Here is a 22,164-nt window from a genome sequence, read left to right on the forward strand (position 1 = left end):
TAAAAATACTTATAGCATCTATCTTGGAGATTCTGTATCAGAATTAGAACCAGGCCGAATATCACCAGTATATGTCGTGAGATTTGTTGTCTTTGCGGCAGCAGTACAATGCAATACATAATCATAGAGAAAAAAGCTGTGATTTACAGTAAGTATACAGTTGCAAGGAAAAGCTTGCGCACCCTGTGCAATTACCTGATTTTCTATATTAATTACAGGTTTCCCCCGCTATCCGAAGGGAGAGCGTTCCTATGAAGCAGTTCGTAAGCCAGAATGTCATAAAGTGAAGAAGCAATTACCATTTATTTACATGGGAAAAATTTGTGAGCGTTCGCAGACCCAAAAAATAGCCTACCAAATCATGCCAAATAACACATAAAACCTAAAATAACAGTAACATATAGTAAAAGCAGGAATGATCTGATAAATACACAGCCTATATAATGTAGGAATACTTTTCTGCAACCATTGCAGTGTTGCCAGTCGCAGCGAAAATCTCACGCAATTGCTTCACATTCAGTTCCTGGACGACTTCACCTTCGGGCTGTTCGCTACTGCGTTTGGTTCCGATTGTTATCCTTTCCTCTTGCAATTGTATCAGCTCTTCATCTATCAGTTCTTGGTCATGGGATGCCAAAACCTCTTCAACATCATCTTCATCAACATCCACAAACCCACCCTCCTTAGCCAAACTCACTATTGCCGTATTTATTGATGATGGTTTGAAGCCTTTAAAATCGTTCACTGCTTTGGGACACAGTTTCCTCCAAACGCCATTTCTCATCGAGACTGATAGCCTATCGAGAACATCTCAGATGCTGGCGATTGCCAGTTTTATATTGTACTCTTTCCTGATCTCTCGCAAAGATGCCTCGGAGTTGCCCTCTCTGTCAATGGCACTTACAATAAAACGCATCACATTTTGCTTATAGTAAGCCTTGATTGTGGCTGTTAGGCCTTGGTCACACGGCTGCAGCAACGATGTCGTATTCAGCAGTAAGAACGCAACAGGAATGTGACCGCCGTACTCGGTAATGCCAGGTGGATGAGCAGCACAATTATCGACAATCACAAGGCACCTATTATCAAGGTTCTTTTCTCTACAGTGTTTTTCAACAAAAGGACTAACGTATCCACTCATGTACTCAGAAAAAAACACTTCTGGTATTCCAACCACTTGGATGTGAATGGAACACAACGGAAGTGTTTTCTTATCAACATCTTTAAGTGCTCTCGGATTTTCTGAATGGTACACTAGTAGAGGCCTAAGGACAGCATCACCAGCAGTGTTAATTATAGGCATTAGGGTAAATCTGTCCTTCAATGTCTTGTGTCCCTTAGCCTGCTTTTCTTCTATCGAAATAAATGTCTTGCTTGGCAGTTTTTTCCAATAACAGACAGACAGACATACTTTATTGATCCCGAGGAAAATTGGGTTTTGTTACAGTCGCACCAACCAAGAATAGTGTAGAAATATAGCAATATAAAACCATAAATAATTAAATAATAATAAGTGAATTGTGCCAAGTGGAAATAAGTCCAGGACCAGCCTATTGGCTCAGGGTGTCTGACATTCCGAGGGAGGAGTTGTAAAGTTTGATGGCCACAGGCAGGAATTACTTTCTATGACGCTCAGTGTTGCATCTCGGTGGAATGAGTCTCTGGCTGAACGTACTCCCGTGCCTAACCAGTACGTTATGGAGTGGATGGGAGACATTGTCCAAGATGGCATGCAACTTGGACAGCATCTTCTTTTCAGACACCACCGTCAGAGAGTCCAGTTCCACCCCCACAGCATCACTGGCCTTACGAATGAGTTTGTTGATTCTGTTGGTGTCTGCTACCCTCAACCTGCTGCCCCAGCACACAACAGCAAACATGATAGCACTGGCCACCACAGACTCGTAGAACATCCTCAGCATTGTCCGGCAGATGTTAAAGGACCTCAGTCTCTTCAGGAAGTAGAGACAGCTCTGACCCTTCTTGTAGACAGCCTCAGTGTTCTTTGACCAGTCCAGTTTATTGTCAATTCATATCCCCAGGTATTTGTAATCCTCCACCATGTCCACACTGACCCCTTGGATGGAAACAGGGGTCACCGGTGCCTTAGCCCTCCTCAGGTCCACCACCAGCTCCTAGTCTTTTTCACATTAAGCTGCAGATGATTCTGCTCGCACCATGTGACAAAGTTTCCCACCATAGCCCTGTACTCAGCCTCATCTCCCTTGCTGATGCGTCCAACTATGGCAGAGTCATCAGAAAACTTCTGAAGATGGCAAGACTCTGTGCAGTAGTTGAAGTCCGAGGTGTAGATGGTGAAGAGAAAGGGAGACAGGACAGTCCGCTGTGGAGCCCCAGTGCTGCTGACCACTCTATCTGACACACAGTGTTGCAAGCACACGTACTGTGGTCTGCCAGTCAGGTAATCAATAATCCATGACACCAGGGAAGCATCCACCTGCATCACTGTCAGCTTCTCACCCAGCAGAGCAGGGCGGATGGTGTTGAATGCACTGGAGAAGTCAAAAAACATGACCCTCACAGTGCTCGCCAGCTTATCCAGGTGGGCGTAGACATGGTTCAGCAGGTAGACGATGGCATCCTCAACTCCTAGTCGGGGCTGGTAGGCGAACTGGAGGGGGTCTGTGTGGCCTAACCATAGGCCGAAGCTGCTCTAGAACAAGTCTCTCCAGGGTCTTCATGATGAGGGAGGTCAATGCCACCGGTCTGTAGTCATTGGAGCCACTGGGGTGCGGCATCTTCAGTACAGGGACGAGGCAGGACGTCTTCCACAGCACAGGAACCCTCTGGAGACTCAGGCTCAGGTTGAAGACATGGTGAAGTACTCCACATAGCTGTGGGGCACAGGCTTTGAGCACCCTGGAGCTGACACCATCTGGGCCTGCAGCCTTGCTTGGGTGGAGACGTTTCAGCTGTCTTCTCACCTGTCAGCTATGAAGCCCACCGTGGTGGTTTCCAGTGGGGGAGCGGTGTAGTCATGAGAGCAGGGTGGGGGACTGTGAGGAGGGGTAGGAGGGGAGAGTGGAGTATGTGTTTACAGTTACAGTTTCATCACAGTTAAACACTTGATTATACGAATAACCACCTGGGAACTTTTCAGCAGCTTCAGTATCAGCTGAAGCACTCTCTCCAGTAAACTTTAAGCTGTGAAGCTGCCCTTGCCCAGACACTGATCAAACCATCCATGACTACCTTTAAATTCCACTTTTGCAACACTTTCATCATCCAGTGCTTTCTGTTTCAGCTTAAGACTAACTGATTTCTTCTTAAGTACAAGATAACTTAACAGAACACCACGCTTACTTTCCATTTTATCCATTATTGGATGCCGACTGAAAGAGACCACTTTGCTACAAGCAGAACCAACAGTAACTTTCAAGATTCTTTCTCTCTGCGTTTAAGTAGTGCGAATGGTGGACGCAGGCTCAAGTTCAACGCGCAATGTCCTTACTTCGTTTACCATGATCGAAACGCTTAATTATGTCTAGTTTTATGCTAAGTGTAACACCCTTATAAGCTCTTTTAGGCTTTTCCGATACCTTAGAACTCATCTTGCTAACGAATGCACAAAGTAAATCGAGATAAAGCACAGATGCTCACAGGCAAGTGTTTAAGCAATGGCGGCTAGAATGCAGTTCCAGGGGAGGAGCTTGGCTGCTCAGGGTGCGCGCTGCCTTTTTTTGTAGCAGTGAAAACACTCTTTGGTTAGCGAAAACAGGGTAATGTAGGTCTTCCGTAACGGGTGTCAGAAAGAGAATATTTGGAAGACAGGTTATTGTAGTACTCAAAATGTGGTCTGGTCTTCATCTAAGTCTCAATAATGGGCAAACACAATCTTAAACTAATAACACACAAACAATTGTACTACTTGTCAGTACTGAGAACACCATTTAAACAATCGGAGTCTAGGTTCAAATAGGTATCTGAACCTTCTACAAAAGCTATTTGGAGTCAGGTGGCCCAGTCAATGAGATGAGATCAGCAGTGTGCAGTGTAGAGGTGCCCTGCCCTATATTTTTAAAAAGACACACAAAGTTAAGTTACTGGCAGAGCATGCTTTTCTCGAGATAGATCAGTTTATGTGCACCATGCCTTGATCAGAACAACTCTCAGAGGACCTTAGAAGAATTGTAGCGATGCACGAAACTGGAAACTACAAAAGCATTTCTAAAGACCAGAGTGTTCAATCAGTCCACAGTAAGAGAAGCTGTCTACAAATGGTGGAAACTCAGTATTGTTGCTACTCTCCCTGGGAGTGGGTGTCCTGCAAAGATCACACCAAGAGTACAACGTGCAATGCTGAAGGAGGTGAAAAAGAACCCGGGGTAACAGCAAAAGACCTGCACAAATCTCTAGAATTTGCTGAAGTTTCTGTTTATGTGTCCACTATAAGAAAAACACTGAGCAAGAGAAGTGTTGATGGAAGCATGTCATAGAGGAAACTACTGCTCTCCAAAAAGACACATTGCTGCATGTCTTAAGTTTGCAAACGACTATCTCGATGTTCCACAGCGTTACTGGGACAGTCTTCTGTGGATAGATGAGACAAAAGTCAAACTTATTGGCAGAAATGCACACCACTTTTTTGGAGGGATAAGCGGACTGCACACCAACACCAAAATCTCATCCCAACTGTGAAGTATGGTGGAAGGAGCATCATGGTTTGGAGCTGCTTTGCTGCCTCAGGGCCTGGACAGCTTGCAATTGTTGAGGGAACAATGAATCAAAATTGTATTAAGACATTTTACAGGAGAATGTCAGGGTAGCAGTCTGTCACCTGAAGCTTAATAGAAGTTCAATAATGCAACAAGACAGTGATCCGAAACACAAGAGTAAATAAACAACAGAATGGTTTAAAAAGAAGAAAATTCGTGGTTTGGAATGGCCAAATCAAAGTTCAGACCTTAACCCAATTGAGCTGCTGTGACATGACATGAAGGGGACTGTTTATGCAAGGTATTTCAGAAATATCGATGAACTTGAAACAATTTTGTATGGAGGAATGGTTTAAAATTCCTCCTTGCAATTGTTTAACTCTGATCGGCAGCTACTGGAAACGATTGAAGATTATTGCTGCTGAAGGAGGTTCTACCAGTTATTAAATACAAGGGTTCACATGTTTTTTCCAGCCTGGACTGAATGATTAAACAGTGTGTTCAATAAAGACATGAAAAGTACAATTGTTTGTGTTATTAGTTTAGGCAGATTGTTTCTCTATTATTGTGAATTAGATGAAGAGCAGACCACATTTTATGAGTAATTAATGTAGAAAACCAGGTAATTGCAAAGGGTCACAAACGTTTTCTTGCATCTGTATACATTAAATAGTTAAATTGGTGCAAAAATAGAAAACAAATTTAGTGAGGTAGTGTTCATGGGTTCAAAGTCCATTCAGAAATCAGATGGCAGAGGGGAAGGAGCTGTTCCAGAATCATTGAGTGTGTGCCTTCAGGCTCCTGTATCTCCTTCCTGATGGTAGCAGTGAGACAAGGAATGAGCTGGGAGGGAGTCCTTAATGATGGATGCTGCTTTTTTAAGGCATCGCTCCTTGAAGATGTCCTTGATACTATGGAGACTAGTGCCCATGATGGAGCTGACTATGTTTACAACTCTCTGCAGTTTATTTTGATCCTATGCAGTCGCCTGCACCCCCCCCCCCCCACCCCATACCAGATGGTGATGCAACCAGTTGGAATGCTCTCCACAGTAGAAATTTCTGAGTTTCTTTGGTGACAAACCAGATCTGTTCAAGCTCTTAATGAAATATAGCCGCTGTTTTCCCAGCATTGTAGCTGCATCAATATGTTGGACCCAGGTTAGGTCCTCAGAGATATTGGCACTGAGGAATTTGAAATTGCTAACTCACTTCACTTCTGATCCCTCTCTGAGGACTGATGTGTGTTCCCTCGTCCTACCCTTACTAAAGTCCACAGTCAGTTCTTTTGTCAGTTCAACTGTCGTTGAGTGCAAGGCTTTTGCTGCAGCACCATTCACAGAAGGAATGAGGTGTTCCATTGCAGAGTAGAAAGTTGAGAAGTTCTCGTTTGATATTGGGGAATCTGAAGGTATGCAGATCAGATGAAAATCTGCACCAGAAAGCTAATCACATGTGCAAAATGCTCCGTGCATGATCAGACTGTATTTGCACCTTCCAAGGGACTCAGATTTGTTTCATCCAGAAAGGACAGCTGTTAACATCACTGGAAATAAATCCCAGAATACTCAGCAGCCTTTGACCACAGAAACAGAAGGACAGGACAGTTTTTGGTATTCATTGTTTTGGTTTACAAAGGGTTTTTGCTATTTCACCAGAATGTCAAGTGCCAGTGACGGAACCGGAGATTAACACGAGATTGGAGTCCCTTTGCCTCAGTATGACAGAGCATGCCTTAGGAGGTAGGTCTTCCACCATGGATTCCACCTTGAGTTCTAAGAGCTGAGTAGAAATCACTTGGGAAAAGGATGTATGTTGTTACTGCCAATCAGAATTTGGGATTACACTGTTGTACAGAAAGTTGACTGCATCAACTGTGGTTAAAGAAGCAAGTCATTCCTCCATCTATAAGGTGAAGTGATATGAATATTTGAGAAAACTGTTCATAGTTAGTCGACAATAATGTGTTCGGTACCATCCAGGGCAGAAAAACAGCACTGTCACCTAAATATTCACTTCCTCTAGTGCTATGTATAGAACACACCACAGTTACTTACTAGGGTCTCTGACAGCCGCTACTGAGGAGGGTGGAGATGAGGAAATTCTTCACTTGCACATTCACCTTCAGGTTTTCTGCTTGGAAATATTGATTAGGGGACTAAATGCTGGAGCACAACTCCTTCACTGAAAGCTGCGAAGGTTCAAAACTCCAGTTAATCATCACCATGTTGGCTTTGGGCAATAAATGCTGGCAGTGTATTTATAGGAAAATCAATTGTGGTGTAATGTCTCCTGGATGAAGATGTAAAAGTCCTAAAGGGAAATTTTAGCAACCACATGATAAACGAGTTTTATCTATGATTTGTGTTTGGGGAGATTGTTACAATTTCTTGGGTTTTCTGGAGATATTAACCTACAAGGATTGGATCTGAATGTATTCAACATATACTAATGTGACCACAATGTAGTTCTCTCTCTCTTCGCTTCACCACCACCTCCAGTTCCAGCAAATCAGTGGGACGCAGAGTCCTGGAGTCATACAGCAAGCAAACAGGTCCTTTGATCCATCTGGTCCACGTTGACCACAGCAATCTTGCCCAGTTGCCCACCTTCAGTCCCTCTGTGTACCTATCGTAATTTTGGAATTGTACCCACCTCAACCATTCCTCTGGCAGCTCATTCCAGGTACTGACTACCCTGTGTAAAGAGGTTACCTCTCAGCTCTCTTTTACATCTGTCCAAATGACCCTCCAGAAGCCATCAGATTTGTAAAGATTGAAATCTGTATTTTGTAGCAACAGTGGTTGAACACCTGAGGACCAAGCTTCCTCTGTGAAGCCCAGAATGACGAGACTTGCAGTGACATGCATTACTGTGCAAAAGTCTTAGGCAACCTGGATATTTTTAAACAAGGTTTCAGGTGATAAGGCCTCCACAGAGCCCTGATCTCAACAAGTGAGACAGCCAAAGTCTGCAGAAGATCTGAGGCAAGTTCTCCCAGATACCTGGAAAAACATACCAGCTGATTTTCTTATGGAACTGCACAACAGTGTACCTAAGAGAAATGATGCAATTTTAAAGGCAAAGGGTAGTCATGCCAAATTTTGATTTGATTTAGTTCTTTTGCTGTTTATTGCTCTTTATAGTAATTTTTTGATATTTAAAACTTTTCATTATTTTTGAAATCATTTTTCACTTTACAGAATCTTTTACATGTGCCTAAAACTTTTGCACAGTATCAAATAATATATACTTTAAACTTCTTGGTTTTTAAATGTGTTCCTTCAGAGCCAGCTGTAATAATAGATTAAACAATTGCTATTGAGCCCGTAACAAATGGTTAAGTGAGTGTGAATTTGATTGGGGGAAAAATGATTTTATACAATGTTAATAGTTTGGTTGGTGATAATTTGGCTTAACAAGTCTGAAAATGGCTCTTCAATATATAGGTTTCAAACTCCTGCAAGTGCACTACTCACACGACCTCTTGTCCCAGAATATATCCTACACAGTCAAGAAAACTCACCAACGCCTCTACTTTCTGAGGAGGCTGAAGAGAGCTGGAATATGCACATCAGTACTCACATTCTGCAGATCACAGCAGAGAGCATCCTAACATGCTGCATCACTGCATAGTAGTAAAGCTGTACTGTGGCAGACAGCAGATACTCAAAACTACCCAACACGTCACTGACCTCTTCTTCCCCCTCTCCCCCCATGCAGAAAGGTGTTGGAAAAGGGCTGGTAACAGTGGCATTGCGGTCAGCAGGGCAATTTGCAGTACAGGCAACCTGGGTTCTATCTCCGCCAGTACCTGTAAAGGAGTTTGTACATTCTCCCTGTGAGTGCATGGGTTTCCTCCCACAGTCCAAAGATGTATCAGTTGGTAGGTTAATTGGTCATTGTAAATTGTCCTGTGATTAGGCTCTGATTAAATCGAGGGATTGCTGGGTGGCGAGGCTCGTAGGCCCTATTCCGTGCTGTATCTCAATAAATAAATAAAGTAACCCAGCCACCCTGTTTCTGGACTGTTTGTCCCACTCCCATCAGGGAGGAGGCTATGTAGTGTCTATGCCAGGACCAGCAGACTCAAAAATGGTTCTTTTTCCAAAGCATTAAGGCTGATCAACATCTCCACCCACTGACCCACCCCACCACACCCCCCAGCCACCACTACTTTATCATTTCCTGTCAGTCACCTTATGACCAGAGTACAGACACTCCTGTGCCTAGCATCACTTTATAGACATACAATCAATTTATGTATATAAGCTATCTTATAATTTATATTTATTGTGTTGAGTATTATTGCATAGATAAAGCCCATTTGTCATGTGGCAGAGGCAAGTTTAGACAAGAACTTGTCTTGTGATGGAAATGTCATACAGTGATACCACTGACATAATTTCCTTTCACTTTAACAGATGGAGTGGACAAGACGTCAACTATTTAGTCCGCCGTATTCCACTTGTGAACACTTGTTGAGAGACTGACATTACACAACAGCTGCAGGAAATGCCACTGATGTTTGATGGGGTCACTACACCTTACAATGTATATTTTCGCTGATCTTTATTTAACCTCAGGGGAATCAGACTGAAAGCCAAACTAGTTTCAGTCTGTTTCCCATTATATTTTTTACTTTAACTTTTTTTTCCACAGTATCCATCTGGTTAAAGGTTCAGCACCGGTACAAATACATTTAGCTCAACTTAATTTAAAAAAAACTGGGAACTAATATGAAATTAGTGATTGACAGTGCAAGGTGCTGAGCAGTGCTCATGACAGAGGAGAGACGGGAACTCTTGGGCTGATATAATGGTCTTAATAGAAACCTGCATGCGTTAATTACTGTGTTGTTATTCAGGTCTGGTACCGATGCATACAGTACTTAGCAGCTATGCAGGTCTGGAGTTTGTCTGTCTGTCACTAATTTAACAGAAAATCTCTGGTCAAAGTGATGCAAGCAAGTTAACCATTTAAGAAATTTAAACTATCTAAGAGATGTTCTGTTCTGAAGCACGCATTACTAGATAAAACAATGGTTGCATTAGCGAAACCGCTCCAGCATATTCATTGAGGAGCTGAAGAAAGTGGAGAAAAATAACTGACATTTTTTCTGGGGTTATATCTGTGCATTTGTGCTTGTATTGATGGCAAAAATACATTTACACAACTCCAAGTTAGCACTGTTTGGACTGAATTTACTCTTGTACTTTATGGTTGATATCGTATGTCCAGTTTTCTACTCTGTGGACCTGTAACAGGAGCCAACTGTCTCCTTTTCTGATGCCCCCCTCGCTTCTCACTGCCTTCCCATCCAGCCCATCCTGGTTGCTTTCAATTTAACTAAGATCTTGAAAGAGTCTTGCCCCAGAGCATTTGGTTTACTTTGGAATTCCATGAAGGCTTCAGTGACCTTTCAGGAAAAGGTTGGCTGATTCTTGGAACACCAAGCAAGAGATGCAGACCCTAGTTGAAATTTCCATAGTGCTGTAACAGTTTGGGGAAAAAAGTCCTGTATTGGGTTGGCTAGTGAGGCTTTAAGGAGCAACACCTAGAAACATGGATAAACAGTCTACAGATGTTCTGGGACTGAATCCAATGGTTGAACTTCAAGCAGCTGAAGGATTCTGTCATTGACCCATGAGACGTCAGTCTTTCAAAGCATAAAGCAGGCAGTGCACCCTCTTTCCCCTTCACCTGTGTCCAGCCATCTCCCTCATTCTTTACGGCTTATCACTGGCGCGTTAACCCCCTGAAACCCAGAGTGAAACTTTTTCACTTCCTGAACTTTTGTTCTTGTACCAGAGCAGCAGAAAAAGTCTTTCTACCAAGGTCTTAATGTATCCAACCCCAAAGAATGCTTTCCCCCCCCCCCCCCCCCCACATCCCATTGAACAGTGACATGTCAGGGAAAGACCAACATCAGCAGGTTCACTTGAGCAACCAGCAAAAGGCATTGGAGAGAGAGAAAACGTGTTCACGGAAATATTTCAAACCGAAAACTTCTACTTCCTGTGCATCCTGAACGCAGAACTGTCTGCGTAAAACGGACATGGATATTTCATACTTGCAGACAAGTTTCTTCTTGTGCCTTTGCTTTGATAAGAATTGTTTCAATGTTACTACATATCAGTGGGAATGTGGACTACTTAAGCCAAAAAATCAGTCTTGCCTCTGAACAGTTTCTCCCCCCAGTTAAACAAAATGCAACATCTGTTACCAAGGAAAAGAAAGTTCTATTGTAATGATGATGCTTTCAGAACACGATATTTCTTTTGATGTAAAGAACGATAAACTTTTTTTGCTGGAAAAAGTTAACAAAGCAAAGTATTTGGGAGTCGTGTATTTGTAACTTCCCAGTTGCTTAGTTACATTTAAGAGTTCATGGGTCATAACTTTCTAGCATGAGGCACAGAATGGGGGAGGGGGGTGTGTATGTTCAAAGCAAAATGGTTTCATGTATATAGTGAACGTATGTATGGAAAAGTGAGAATAATTCTTGAAAGGGTTTCAGTGCTATAAGGGCCTGTTTATATGAATCACTTTTTTTGCCTGGAGTCTTGTGGCTTCAGTAGTAAAAGGACTTTTATGTGTTTACATTTTAAGAGGGAAGAGGGGCATGTATAACACAGGCATGGCTTTAAATGACTTTGGATTTCCGTGGTTCTCGTCAAGAGAATTATTCCAAAATTGTCCATTTGGTAAGAAGCTGTCGTGCACAAGGCGGCCATCTCAAACGATGGGACACTGTTGTTTGGGCTTGGTCAGTGATACCGTGACGGTGGGAAAGAATTGCCCTCACCTGCCGGCAGAAATCCACTTTGTAAAAGAAAAAGGCAACTGTGGAATTGGAGAGCCACAAATCTATTTCTGTCTGTTTCACAAATAATCCACTTGAATGGGACGCCAAATCATCCTACACATATTCATGCTCTTCAGTTGCCAGGCTCCTGCAAAACTATTTGCTTTGCTGATTTCCAGCATCAGCAAACTGAGGTACATTTCCTTTGCAGCATTCAAACAGAAGCTTAATTTTGTACAAAATTCCACATTAGCAAGAAGAATCTCATTTGAAGTTTGTACCTTCAGATCTAAACTGAGCACAAAATGGTTATTAGCAACAACTCCTCCTTCTACCCTGTTGCAGAGTCGCATGGATTGTATTCTTGAAGTTTATATAACAAATACCATGGGGACATTTTTTTAAGCCAGGGTGTATGCCTGAGAGTTGGTCTCTGTTACTCCAGTCAGCATGCAGAGTGCACAGATGCTCCTTGTCTTTTCCGTTTACTTTGTGGTTTATCTCGACTTTGTCCATCCTAAATACACTGGGCACAGAACTATCCTCTAAGCAAGAATGTCCCCACTTCATTTGCCTATTTTTTGGTACTTAAGCTCCTCTCTTTCTATGGAAGTGAGATGCCCTTGGTGTTTTCTGTTGTTGTGTCGGTGCATTTAATTGGAGAGAGGGTGTCGTTTAGTTGTTTTGCTTGCTTGCTTTCTGGCAAAGGGTCTCTCGCTGTTTTCTGTGCTCGCCCTCTGTACCTGTGATAGTCTAGACTCCATTTGGGTGCTGAAGTTGTCTCTTTGGTACAGGGAACCCTACCCCAGCTGTGTTAGAGCATGTTTACACTTGGGTCTGTTTAAACATGCACCTTGATAAATTATTTAAGTTAGGCTTCCATCAGTCTCTGCTGAACCAGTACATCTTGCCATGATTTCTGTTAAATGTTATTCAAACTGGAAGTGTGGCTGGTTCCTGTAAGAATGCACATGTTTGGCAAACATCTTCCAAGTTACAACTCAATGTTACAAACTCCATGAAAGGACTTCACTCTTCAGTCAGCTTTATTTTTCTCCTTAAATGAGCTGTAACTCTCATCCTGTGCTGCGGCTTCTGCATTGTAAGTGTGCCAGAACAGTAAGGCTATCTGAAGCTTGCCTCTTGGGCTGTCCCAACTCCATCAGTTCAGTCCCTGTCCCTACACGTTTGGACTCCAGTCACTCATCCCTGGCTCACCAGCATTGTCACCCCCGACCAATCTGTCTGCAGGTTTTAAGGTCTGACCTGTGACCATCTGGGAAAGAAGGACACTAGGCTTGCATGATCTAACCTCCTCAGCTGAATTCAAAGGTACAAAACTGAGGACAGCTACCCAAGACATTAATCTAAGCCTTTCCACTGGCCAAAATACTTTGTTCATTAAATATTCTGACCTGTGGCAAAGTTGTTGATGCTACCGGTCATGACTAAACTTTGTATAGTTTAATATTCTATTAATAGTTCTCGATGAAGGATTTGTGTTCTTCTTTGGAAGATAAAAGCATACAGGCAGTGGTGATTTGTGGATTTTGTCACAGGGCTGCCAGAGAACAGCTTGGGGGAACACTTTGCCTCCTTGTAATGCAAGGTAACATCCCATGGCTCAGCTCGTTACATGTTCAGCAAAAAACACAAATTGCACCTTTTTTGTTGAAGTTGGAATCTGATGAAAGATGGGCTGCTTTTCTGTCTGGAGAATTCCAATAGCAATCTTGAATCACTCATCTGTCTCTGAGGAGTTGCATAGCTCTGTATAATCCAAATTCAGTTATTTACCTTGCTTCTTTCAGGCTGGTCCAGGACTAATACCACCCTCCCCCACCCCCCACACTCACACTCACTCAGTATCACATTGTTCCTGCTCAAGGTTCAACACTTGCTGGCTTCATCCTGATGGATTCAGCCCGTATAGTCCCTTCTCCCTATTCAGTCAAAGCAAAATGAGGACTAGGTTTATAAATAGCCCACATTACTGTCTCGGGTGTATTGGTGAGTGTTGGAGGTTTTTTTTGGGTATCAACTGCTGCACAATTGATGAGGTGCTACTATAGCAACAGTTTCCTGTTTCAGTGCAACACAAAATGAGTGATTTGAGCAGCCCCCTCCCCCACCCTGTGTGGTTCAGTCCTGCTCATACGTCTACAGCACAAGCTTGGGGGTCTGGTGTGTATAGACCCCTTCAGGGAAGCAGTGCATGGCTTTAAGTAACGTCTTCCTGAGCAACCACCTGAATCTTTCCATTTCATACCTTTGCGGCAGCATTTAGATTATTTAACTGATCGATTAAAACACTGCTAAAACCTATTTGTAATCTCTAGTTACAGGGATAACTGTTTTCCAGTATCCTGTATAAAACACAGTGGCTTGGAAATCAATGCTTTGTCATTTTGGTACTTTTAAATAATTCTAAACCTGCTGAAGACAGCGATTTAAAATGTATGAAGTTTGAGAGGTTTGACTAACACCAGGTTGGTTTGTCTGGAATTCAAAATCTGTCGACAGTAACTCGGACAGGATGGAATTGCGACCTCCTTCAGTGGATGCCAAGCTGCACCTGAATGATTGGCAGGGCTTATGTACTCGCTGCAAGAATGGACTGGGGAGTGGACTACTCTAGACACCCTCCCAGAAGTATTTATTGGGTGGGAATGCAAGTCAGGAGGATTTGCCCGCTTTTGACTTCTAGATGTGACTGGGTTGTGTGCCTTTTGTACTGTGTGGTGTACGTCAAGCGGGGCATCTGCTTAACTATAGATTTGGGGTTTAAGATCTGGAATGAGTCACACCAGATGGGGGTCTAAGCCAAAGTCATTTAAAGTTTGTTGTGTTTCAAACTTCACCCTTTTTTTTACAAGCTACGATACATGTTTAAAACACAAGTTAAGTAACCTTTTTTTCTATTACACGATTATTATTAAAAAGCCTTTGCAGCAGGTTTGCTTCCTCGTGTAAAAGGGAAGTTGTACTTCTCGAGACAGAATTGGATGGGGTATGGGAGGGGAGGGGGGAGGGCTTGATGTATAAAGAAATGGTGGAAATACTGAAGTAAAGTTGGAGCTGGTGTTGAAGAGATTGAGGTCTGTAGCAGCGATGTTTGCTGCTGGGCAGGGAGGGGAAATTTAATAGCCAAACTTTGGAATATGCCTGTTCCTTAAATATTTACTTTTCCAAGACCGGAACGGACTCATTCCTGGTTTCTAAGGTTTCACTTGTTCCCTTTCTTTTAGCACCTTGGCAATCAAACGTGTTGGGAAAATATCCATTTCTGGGAGGGCGTTGCTCAACTGTGGGGCCTTTTACCTCCTGCATGTAACTTCCAGTCCTGGATAACAGGCAGCAGGTTGTTTCATTGTGGTGTAGCCATTCATTTACTTCAGCCTGATTTAACCCTGCAGGATCCTGTCTTGTTCACGAAGCTACTGGTAACTGCACCTCACCCACAGAAATCAGAACTTCCACAAATGTGACACTTCAGCTGGCCATGGGCTGGCATTAGTTGAGAACTGAGTAATTAACAGGCTTCCTAGGCCTCCCAGTCAGTTTCCTTCAGTCCAGTAAGGGCCAGTCTGGGTGTCGGGTGTGAATAGTGTTGGGCCAAGCCACAGTATTCAGCCCATGTGTTGACGCTTGCCCACTTGGTTATCTGATCAACTGGCTGGCTGCTGTACGACAGAAGAGGAATAAAATATTACTGTCCCAGTCCTTGTTTTGTTTTGTGTGTTGATGGGAGTTGGGGGGTGGGGAAGAATTCAGTGAAATTTGGACTGAGCAACTTTCTGTGGAATAAAACTTAAAAGGCACTCCTCACACCTGTTCTTTTTAAGTTTAAAAAAAATTGAAACAAATTGAGTTCTTTACCCTTGTTGATTCTGGAATTTGACTTTAATATTAATTTGCTAAATTTCAAAAATATCCACCCCTATGCAGGCTGAAGCCTCTCTGTGAAACCAGGAATCTCAGCTCTGGTGTAAAGTTATGACATCCCTTTGTGTTCTGTCTGATGCCACGAAAATAATTTTCTTACTAAACAATAAATATGCAAAAGTGCGTAAGTGTTGCAGTTTTCTTTTCTCTGCTTGCACTGTCCTGTTTTTATTTAAAGACTGTGGCCGTCAGTTTGGTCAGTTTTAACCTTGGACTAAATTTCAGACGCTTTCTGGTTTCTGATTCTGCCATGGCTGGTTGTGGGGCGACTGAGGACTTGTCTCCTCCCCTTTGACAAGCACGTAGAGCACAGGGAGTGGGAAATCAGACATGCACTTCATCACTGGAATTGCCAGATTTAAAACCACTGAGGTTCATTAAATTATAAACAAGCTACCAGAGAACCAGAAAACAACTACAGGGAGTTAAAGAACCTGAGAAGCAGGACCACAAGTGTAGTGATCTCAGGATTACTACCTGTACCACGTGTCTGTGATTATAGGAATAGAGTGAGGTGGAGGATAAATGTGTGGCTGTCAGATTGGAGCAGGGGGCAGGGATTCAGATCTCTGGATCTTTGGGGCAGATGTGACCTGTACAATAAGCGGGACCAATATCCTGGCGGAGAGGTTTGCTAAGGCTGTTGGGGAGAGTTTAAACTAGAATTGCTGGGGAGGTGGGGACTGAATTGAAGAGACAGAGGAAGGGGTGGTTGGCTCAAAAATTGAGAAAGTTTGTAGACAGTGTGAGAGGGAGGATAGGCAGATGATAGAGAAAGGATATGCTCAGACATGGTTAGAGATGTATATTTTAATGCAAGGAATATCATGAACAAAGTGGATCAGCTTAGAGTGTGGATCAGTACTTGGAGCTATGATGTTGTGGCCTTCGGGGATAGGAATGGCTAATTTAGAGTGCCAGGCTTTAGATGTTTCAGAAAGGCCAAGGAGGTGGGGGTGTGGCACTGCTGATAGTGTCATGGCTGAGGAAGTCGTGGAGGGATTGTCTACTGAATCTATAGGTAGAAGTTAGAAAACAAAGGGGTTCCTAACTCTACTGGGTGTTTTTTATAGACCACCCAATAGTAACAAAGACATCAAGGAGCAGATAGGGTGACAGTTTCTGGAACAGTGCAATAATAACAGGGTTGTTGTGATGGGAGATTTTAATTTCTCCAATATTGATTGGCTTCTCCTTAGAGCAAGAAACTTAGATGGGATGGAGTTTGTTAGGTGTGTTCAGGAAGATTTATTGCCACAATATGTTGATAAGCCTACAAGAGGAGAGGCTGTACTTGATCTGGTATTGGGAAATGAACCTGGTCAGGTGTCAGGTCTCAGTGGGAGAGCATTTTGAAGATAGTGATCACAATTCTATCTCCTTTATCATAGCATTGGAGAGGGATAGGAGCAGACAAGTTCGGAAAATGTTTAATTGAGTAAGGGGAAATATCATATCAGGCAGGAACTTGGAAGTATAAATTGGGAGCAGATGTTCTCAGGGAAATGTGGCAAATGTTCAGGGGATACGTGTGTGGCATTCTGCATCGGTATGTTCCAATGAAATGGAAAGGATGGATACAGGAACCATGTTGTACAAAGGTTGTTGAAAATCTAGTCAGGAAGAGAAGAAAAGCTTTTGAAAGGATCAAAAAACTAGGTAATGTTAGAGATCTAGAAAGGCTAGCAGGAAAGAACTTAAGAATGAAATTAGGAGAGTCAGAAGAAGCCATGAGAAGGCCTTGGTGAGCAGAATTGTGAAGAGCAAGAGGATGAGATGTGACAGAATAGGACCAATCAAGTGTGATGGTGGAAAAGTGAGTATGGAACCGGAGGAGGTAGCAGAGGTACTTAATGAATACTTTACTTCAGTATTCACAAAAGAAAAGGACCTTGGCAGTTGTAGGAATGACTTACAGCGGACTGAAAAGCTTGAGCATATAGACATTAAGAAAGAGGATGTGCTGGAACTTTTGGAAAGCATCAGGTTGGATAAGTCACCAGGACCAGACGATATATACCCCAGGCTACTGTGGGAAGTGATGGAGGAGATTGCTGAGCCTCTGGCCATGATCTTCGCATCATCAATGGGGACAGGAGAGGTTCTGGAGAGTTGCAGATGTTGTTCCCTTATTCAAGAAAGGGAGTAGAGATAACCCAAGTGAGTCTTACTTCAGTGGTTGGTAAGTTGATGGAGAAGATCCTGAGAGACAGGATGAATGAACATTTGGAGAGGCACAATATGATTAGGAATAGTCAGCATAGCTTTGTCAAAGGCAGATTGTGCTTTACGAGCATGGTTGAATTTTTTGAGGATGTGACTAAACACATTGATGAAGGTAGAGCAGTAGATGTAGTGTATATGGGTTTCAGAAAGGCATCTGATAGGTACCCTATGCAAGGCTTATTGAGAAAGTAAGGAGGCATGGGATCCAAGAGGACCTTGCTTTGTGGATCCAGAATTGGCTTGCCCACAGAAGGCAAAGATTGGTTGTAGATGGGTCATATTCTGCATGGAGTTCGGTGACCAGTGGAGTGCCTCAGGGATCTGTTCTGGGACCCCTTCTCTTCGTGATGTTTGTAAATGATCTGGATGAGGAGGTGGAGGGATGGGTTAGTAAATTTGCTAATGCCACAAAGGTTGGAGGTGTTGTGGATAGTGTGGGGGGCTGTCTGAGGTTACAGCGGGACGTCGATAGGATGCAAAACTGGGCTGAGAAGAGGCAGATGGAGTTCAACCCAGATAATGTGAGGTGGTTCATTTTGGTAGGTCAAATATGATGGCAGAATGTAGTATTAATGGTAGTGTGGAGGATCAGAGGAATCTTGGGGTCTGTGCTCAGTTCTGGTCACCTCACTACAGGAAGGATATGGAAACTGTAGAAATGGTGCAGAGGAGATTTACAAGGATGTTGCCTGGATTGGGGAGCATGCCTTGGGAGTGAATTTGGCCTTTTCTCCTTGGAGCAATGGAGGGTGAGAGGTGACCTGTCAGAGGTGTATAAGATAATAAGAGGCATTAATTGTGTGGATAGTCAGTGGCTTTTCCCCAGTGCTGAAATAGCTAACATGAGAGGGCACAGTTTTAAGGTGCTTGGAAGTAATACAGAGGAGATATCAGGGGTAAGTTTTTTACGCTGAGAGCGGTGAGTGCGTGGAATGGGCTTCTGGCAACTGTGGTGGAGGCGGATACGATAGGGTCTTTTAAGAGACTACTGGATAGGTACGTGAAGCTTAGAAAAATAGAGGGCTATGGGTAACCCTAGGTAATTTCTAAAATGAGTACGTTTGACACAGCATTGTGAACAGTTAGATGCTCTTTATAAAGGATGTGGAGTCTTTGGGGAAGGTGCAGAAGAGGTTTACCATGATGCTGCCTGGTTTAGAGGGCTAGACAAACTTGGGTTTTCTCTGGAGTGCCAGAGGCTGAGGGAGATCTGGTTGAGGATTATGAGAGATATAGATAGAATAGACAGGGTGTATTTGTTTCCCAGGATAGGATAGGATAAGCTCTTTTAAGAGACTTTTGGATAGGTCAGTGGAGCTTAGAAAAATAGACAGCTATAGGTAAGCCTAGTAATTTCTACGGTAGGGACGTGTTTGGCACAACTTAGTGGGCCAAAGTGCCTGTAGGTTTTCTGTTTCTATGAATGTCTAACACCAGAGGGCATACATTGAAGGTGAGCAGAGGGGTTGGTTCAAGGGGGATGTGAGGAGTAAGTTTTTTATTCAGAGTGTTGGATGCCTGGAATGCGCTGCCTGGTGTGGTGGTAGAGGCAAATACATTAGAGGCTTTTAAGAGATGTTTAGATAGGCACATGGATGTGAGGAAGATGGAGGGATATGGTGTAGGGAGGAGGGATTAGTGTTTGGGTGTTTTTGATTTGCCTTATAGCTGGTTGGGCACAATATTGTGGGTTGAATGGCCTGTTCCTGTTTTATGTTCTAAATTCAAACTCTAAATTTGTGTCTACTAAGTTGTGTACAAGTGTTTTAAGCATTTTTAAGTGGGGTGGGTGCTGATCTCTGGTGAGGGTGGAGGGTGAGCTGAAAATCCAGATAGTCTCTAGCAGGGAAGAATGAAAACCTTGATGCAAAAATAAATATTGAAAGCAGAGGTTGATGGATTCTTGATATAGTCAGGACATGAAGGGATATAGGGAGAAAGCAAGAGATTGGGGCTGAGAGGGAAAACGGATCGGCCATAATAAAATCGTGGAGCAGACTCAATGGGCCAAATGGCCTAATTCTGCTCTTATATAATATGTCTTATGAATTAAAGCTATTTTTTATAGTTGGCAATGTGGATATCCTACAACTATCTACAAAATGGTGCTGGACATTTGGTGATAAATGTACCCGTGAAGCGAACATGTACTGGAGAGAGCTCCTTTGGAAAATTAACATTCACTTTGTGGAAAGGGGCCTTGTAGAGAAATCCAGCTCCAAGCACACCCAACATTTCTAGCACTCTATTTTCTGTGATATCCATATCCTAATTGATTTGGGAACTTCGCCCTCTACCAATGTTAGGAAGAGGTAGAATAACAAACTAACCAATCCCAGTGCCCATACTGGGTTAGTCAATCTCACTTGTTGACCTCCACTCAAGTGGTGTCCTTGGTTATCTTTGGCCGATCCTGTTCTCCCCAAATTCTACTGCTTGCCTACTCTAGGGGTAATTCAGAGGCCTCAGTTGGTCAGGGTTGTCCATGGATATTGTATCCTAGCTGTCTAGATATGCAAGCCAGGGCAGTACAATATGGAGAGCAAGTTGTTGCCCATGTAGCAAGCTCCCCCTCTCCATGCACCAAAGGAACGGCTGAGACCGATACAGTTAGGCACCAGCAGTGAGGTAGGAGTTGCCAGTTACCGTTGAATTCAGCGTAAGTGACTCCAGCTCTTTGATTTTTTTCCATCGGGTTCACTCCCAAGGAGTTCCCTGTGAGTGGGTATAGCTGCAAGACAACAGATGTTTGAAATCAGAGTTTTCCTTCTCCTAAATGAACTGCCATCCACGGTTGTTGAGCTCCATCTGCCTGAAGCAATGAGCTTTAAGACTGTCAATAGAAATGGTTCCGCTTGGCTTGATAGCTAAGCCACACATGAAGGCCGGGGGAACAGTACTTGGTTGTCAGAGGCTATTTGAGGTGCACACCATTGGGAGCATTTATAGGTAGTGAGAGTTCATCCCAAACCACCCCCGGCTATAACAAACTTAAGGGACCTAGGGGTAATTGATGGTCTGTTAAACTAACCAACTGTCCCATCTTTGGGATCTGGGAGGAAACCACAGCATTCAGAAAATCCCACCTGGTCATACGGAGATCCTGACAGCATCTGAGGCCAAGGTTGAAACTACCATAGGGCAACAAATCTACTCTGTAAGCCACTGTGGTGTCCATCTTCCTGGTGTGGTCCTGAGGAACTAATTTCACTGATGGACTTTCCAGCGAGCTGCCTTTACAGTAGAGACCTACATCTCTGCATTTCTTCAGAGCCAACATCAGCCTCTGGATTTACAGCATTTTCTGTCCAAGAGAGAATGATGCTGCCTGGGCGTGCAGGAAGGGGAGGCGGTGGTTGGGAGGAAGGTGGGGTTGGGGTGGACCAGGGGCTGGATTCACTTTGTTGAGTGACCAAACATTTATTGGGCAACATTAATCCCCAGCCAACTGTACAGATTTTTATTCTGGACTAATGTTGCTTTGTGAAGGGGCTGCGTAATGTGAGTCTGGAAAATATTTCAGCAGTAACCTTCTGTTCTGCCAAGACCAAATTCTTGTGGTGATTGAAAACGGCTGCTTAATAGTTTTGTTTCATTTTAAATATTTATCTTTTTTCATATGATACACAAGGCCACAAGGAAAGTGCCAGCCTTTAATACTTCTGACAAGCTGAAATATTTGGACTTCCCAGTTTGGAAATTCTTCAGTGGAAGGTCTGACGCCTCCTACCATGGAGATGTTAGTGACAGAGTTCATAATCCAGCACGACGGACATGTAGAGAGCAGACTGTGGAGGCATTGTTAACTTCAGAATCATTGGCATACGTTGTGAAATCAGTTGTTACATGGCAGCTGTACATTGCAATACATAATAAAAACAGTGAATATATAATGTGGTTGGTATCCATTTGTCTCGAAGGACAATGGGTGATTATGATCGTCATCACACGCCTGGGCAGAAGGTATGGAGATCCTGAGATACCCAGTCATCCAGATTCCCCTCTCGGCCTCACCGGTGTAGACCAAAGGGAAGTTTATGAAGCAATACGTTTGGCACCAGCTCGGCCGCAGGAGCTGCTGGAAGGATGTTCAGTGACATCTAGCCGCCTTAGGAGCTCCACTCCGGATTTGTTGTCCAGGTTTATTCCCGTAGCCTTCATCTCTCCCGAGGCTGCCCACAAGGCCGTGCGGCTAGTTACCCATAACTGGGGATCTGGTTCATGAGCACCAGAGCCCGTCCACACACCAGTGGGCCTGCGTGCAGGAGCCAGACCTCCTCCCCGTCCTCTGTCCAAAAGGAGTTCAGTTCCCGTGTGTCGCCAGCGAGGAGGCACTACATGAGGCTGCGTGCTGGCAGGGAGAGGCGTACATATTCAGCTCTCCTTTTTGCAAGACTGCCAGCCAGCGGTGGAAGCTGAAAGTGAGAGCGACACTACCATCACAACAACCATATTGACACTGAGTATATACTGTATATGTAGTATATAGATATATACATATAGATCGACG

At 43.5% G+C, this 22,164-nt stretch overlaps 1 protein-coding gene across 4 annotated transcripts in view; it reads left to right on the forward strand.

Annotated features, from left to right (window-relative positions):
• LOC140737331 (protein Smaug homolog 1-like) overlaps nucleotides 1–21,460 on the forward strand; it is a 145,401-nt gene extending 123,941 nt beyond the window's left edge. For 3 of the 4 annotated variants that reach the window (XM_073063765.1, XM_073063767.1, XM_073063766.1), the window contains exons 12-13: nucleotides 6,334–6,417; nucleotides 9,100–15,551. In XM_073063765.1, coding sequence (XP_072919866.1) covers nucleotides 6,334–6,417; nucleotides 9,100–9,128 — 113 coding nt within the window. In that variant the 3' untranslated portion in view covers nucleotides 9,129–15,551. Of the gene's footprint in view, nucleotides 1–6,333; nucleotides 6,418–9,099; nucleotides 15,552–21,285 lie in introns of those variants that run through there. The other variant, XR_012101106.1, reaches the window with a different exon arrangement.
• The last annotated feature ends 704 nt before the right edge of the window (nucleotides 21,461–22,164 follow it).

This window comes from Hemitrygon akajei, chromosome 12 (genome assembly GCF_048418815.1).
Source record: "Hemitrygon akajei chromosome 12, sHemAka1.3, whole genome shotgun sequence".
NCBI classification, from domain to species: domain Eukaryota; kingdom Metazoa; phylum Chordata; class Chondrichthyes; order Myliobatiformes; family Dasyatidae; genus Hemitrygon; species Hemitrygon akajei.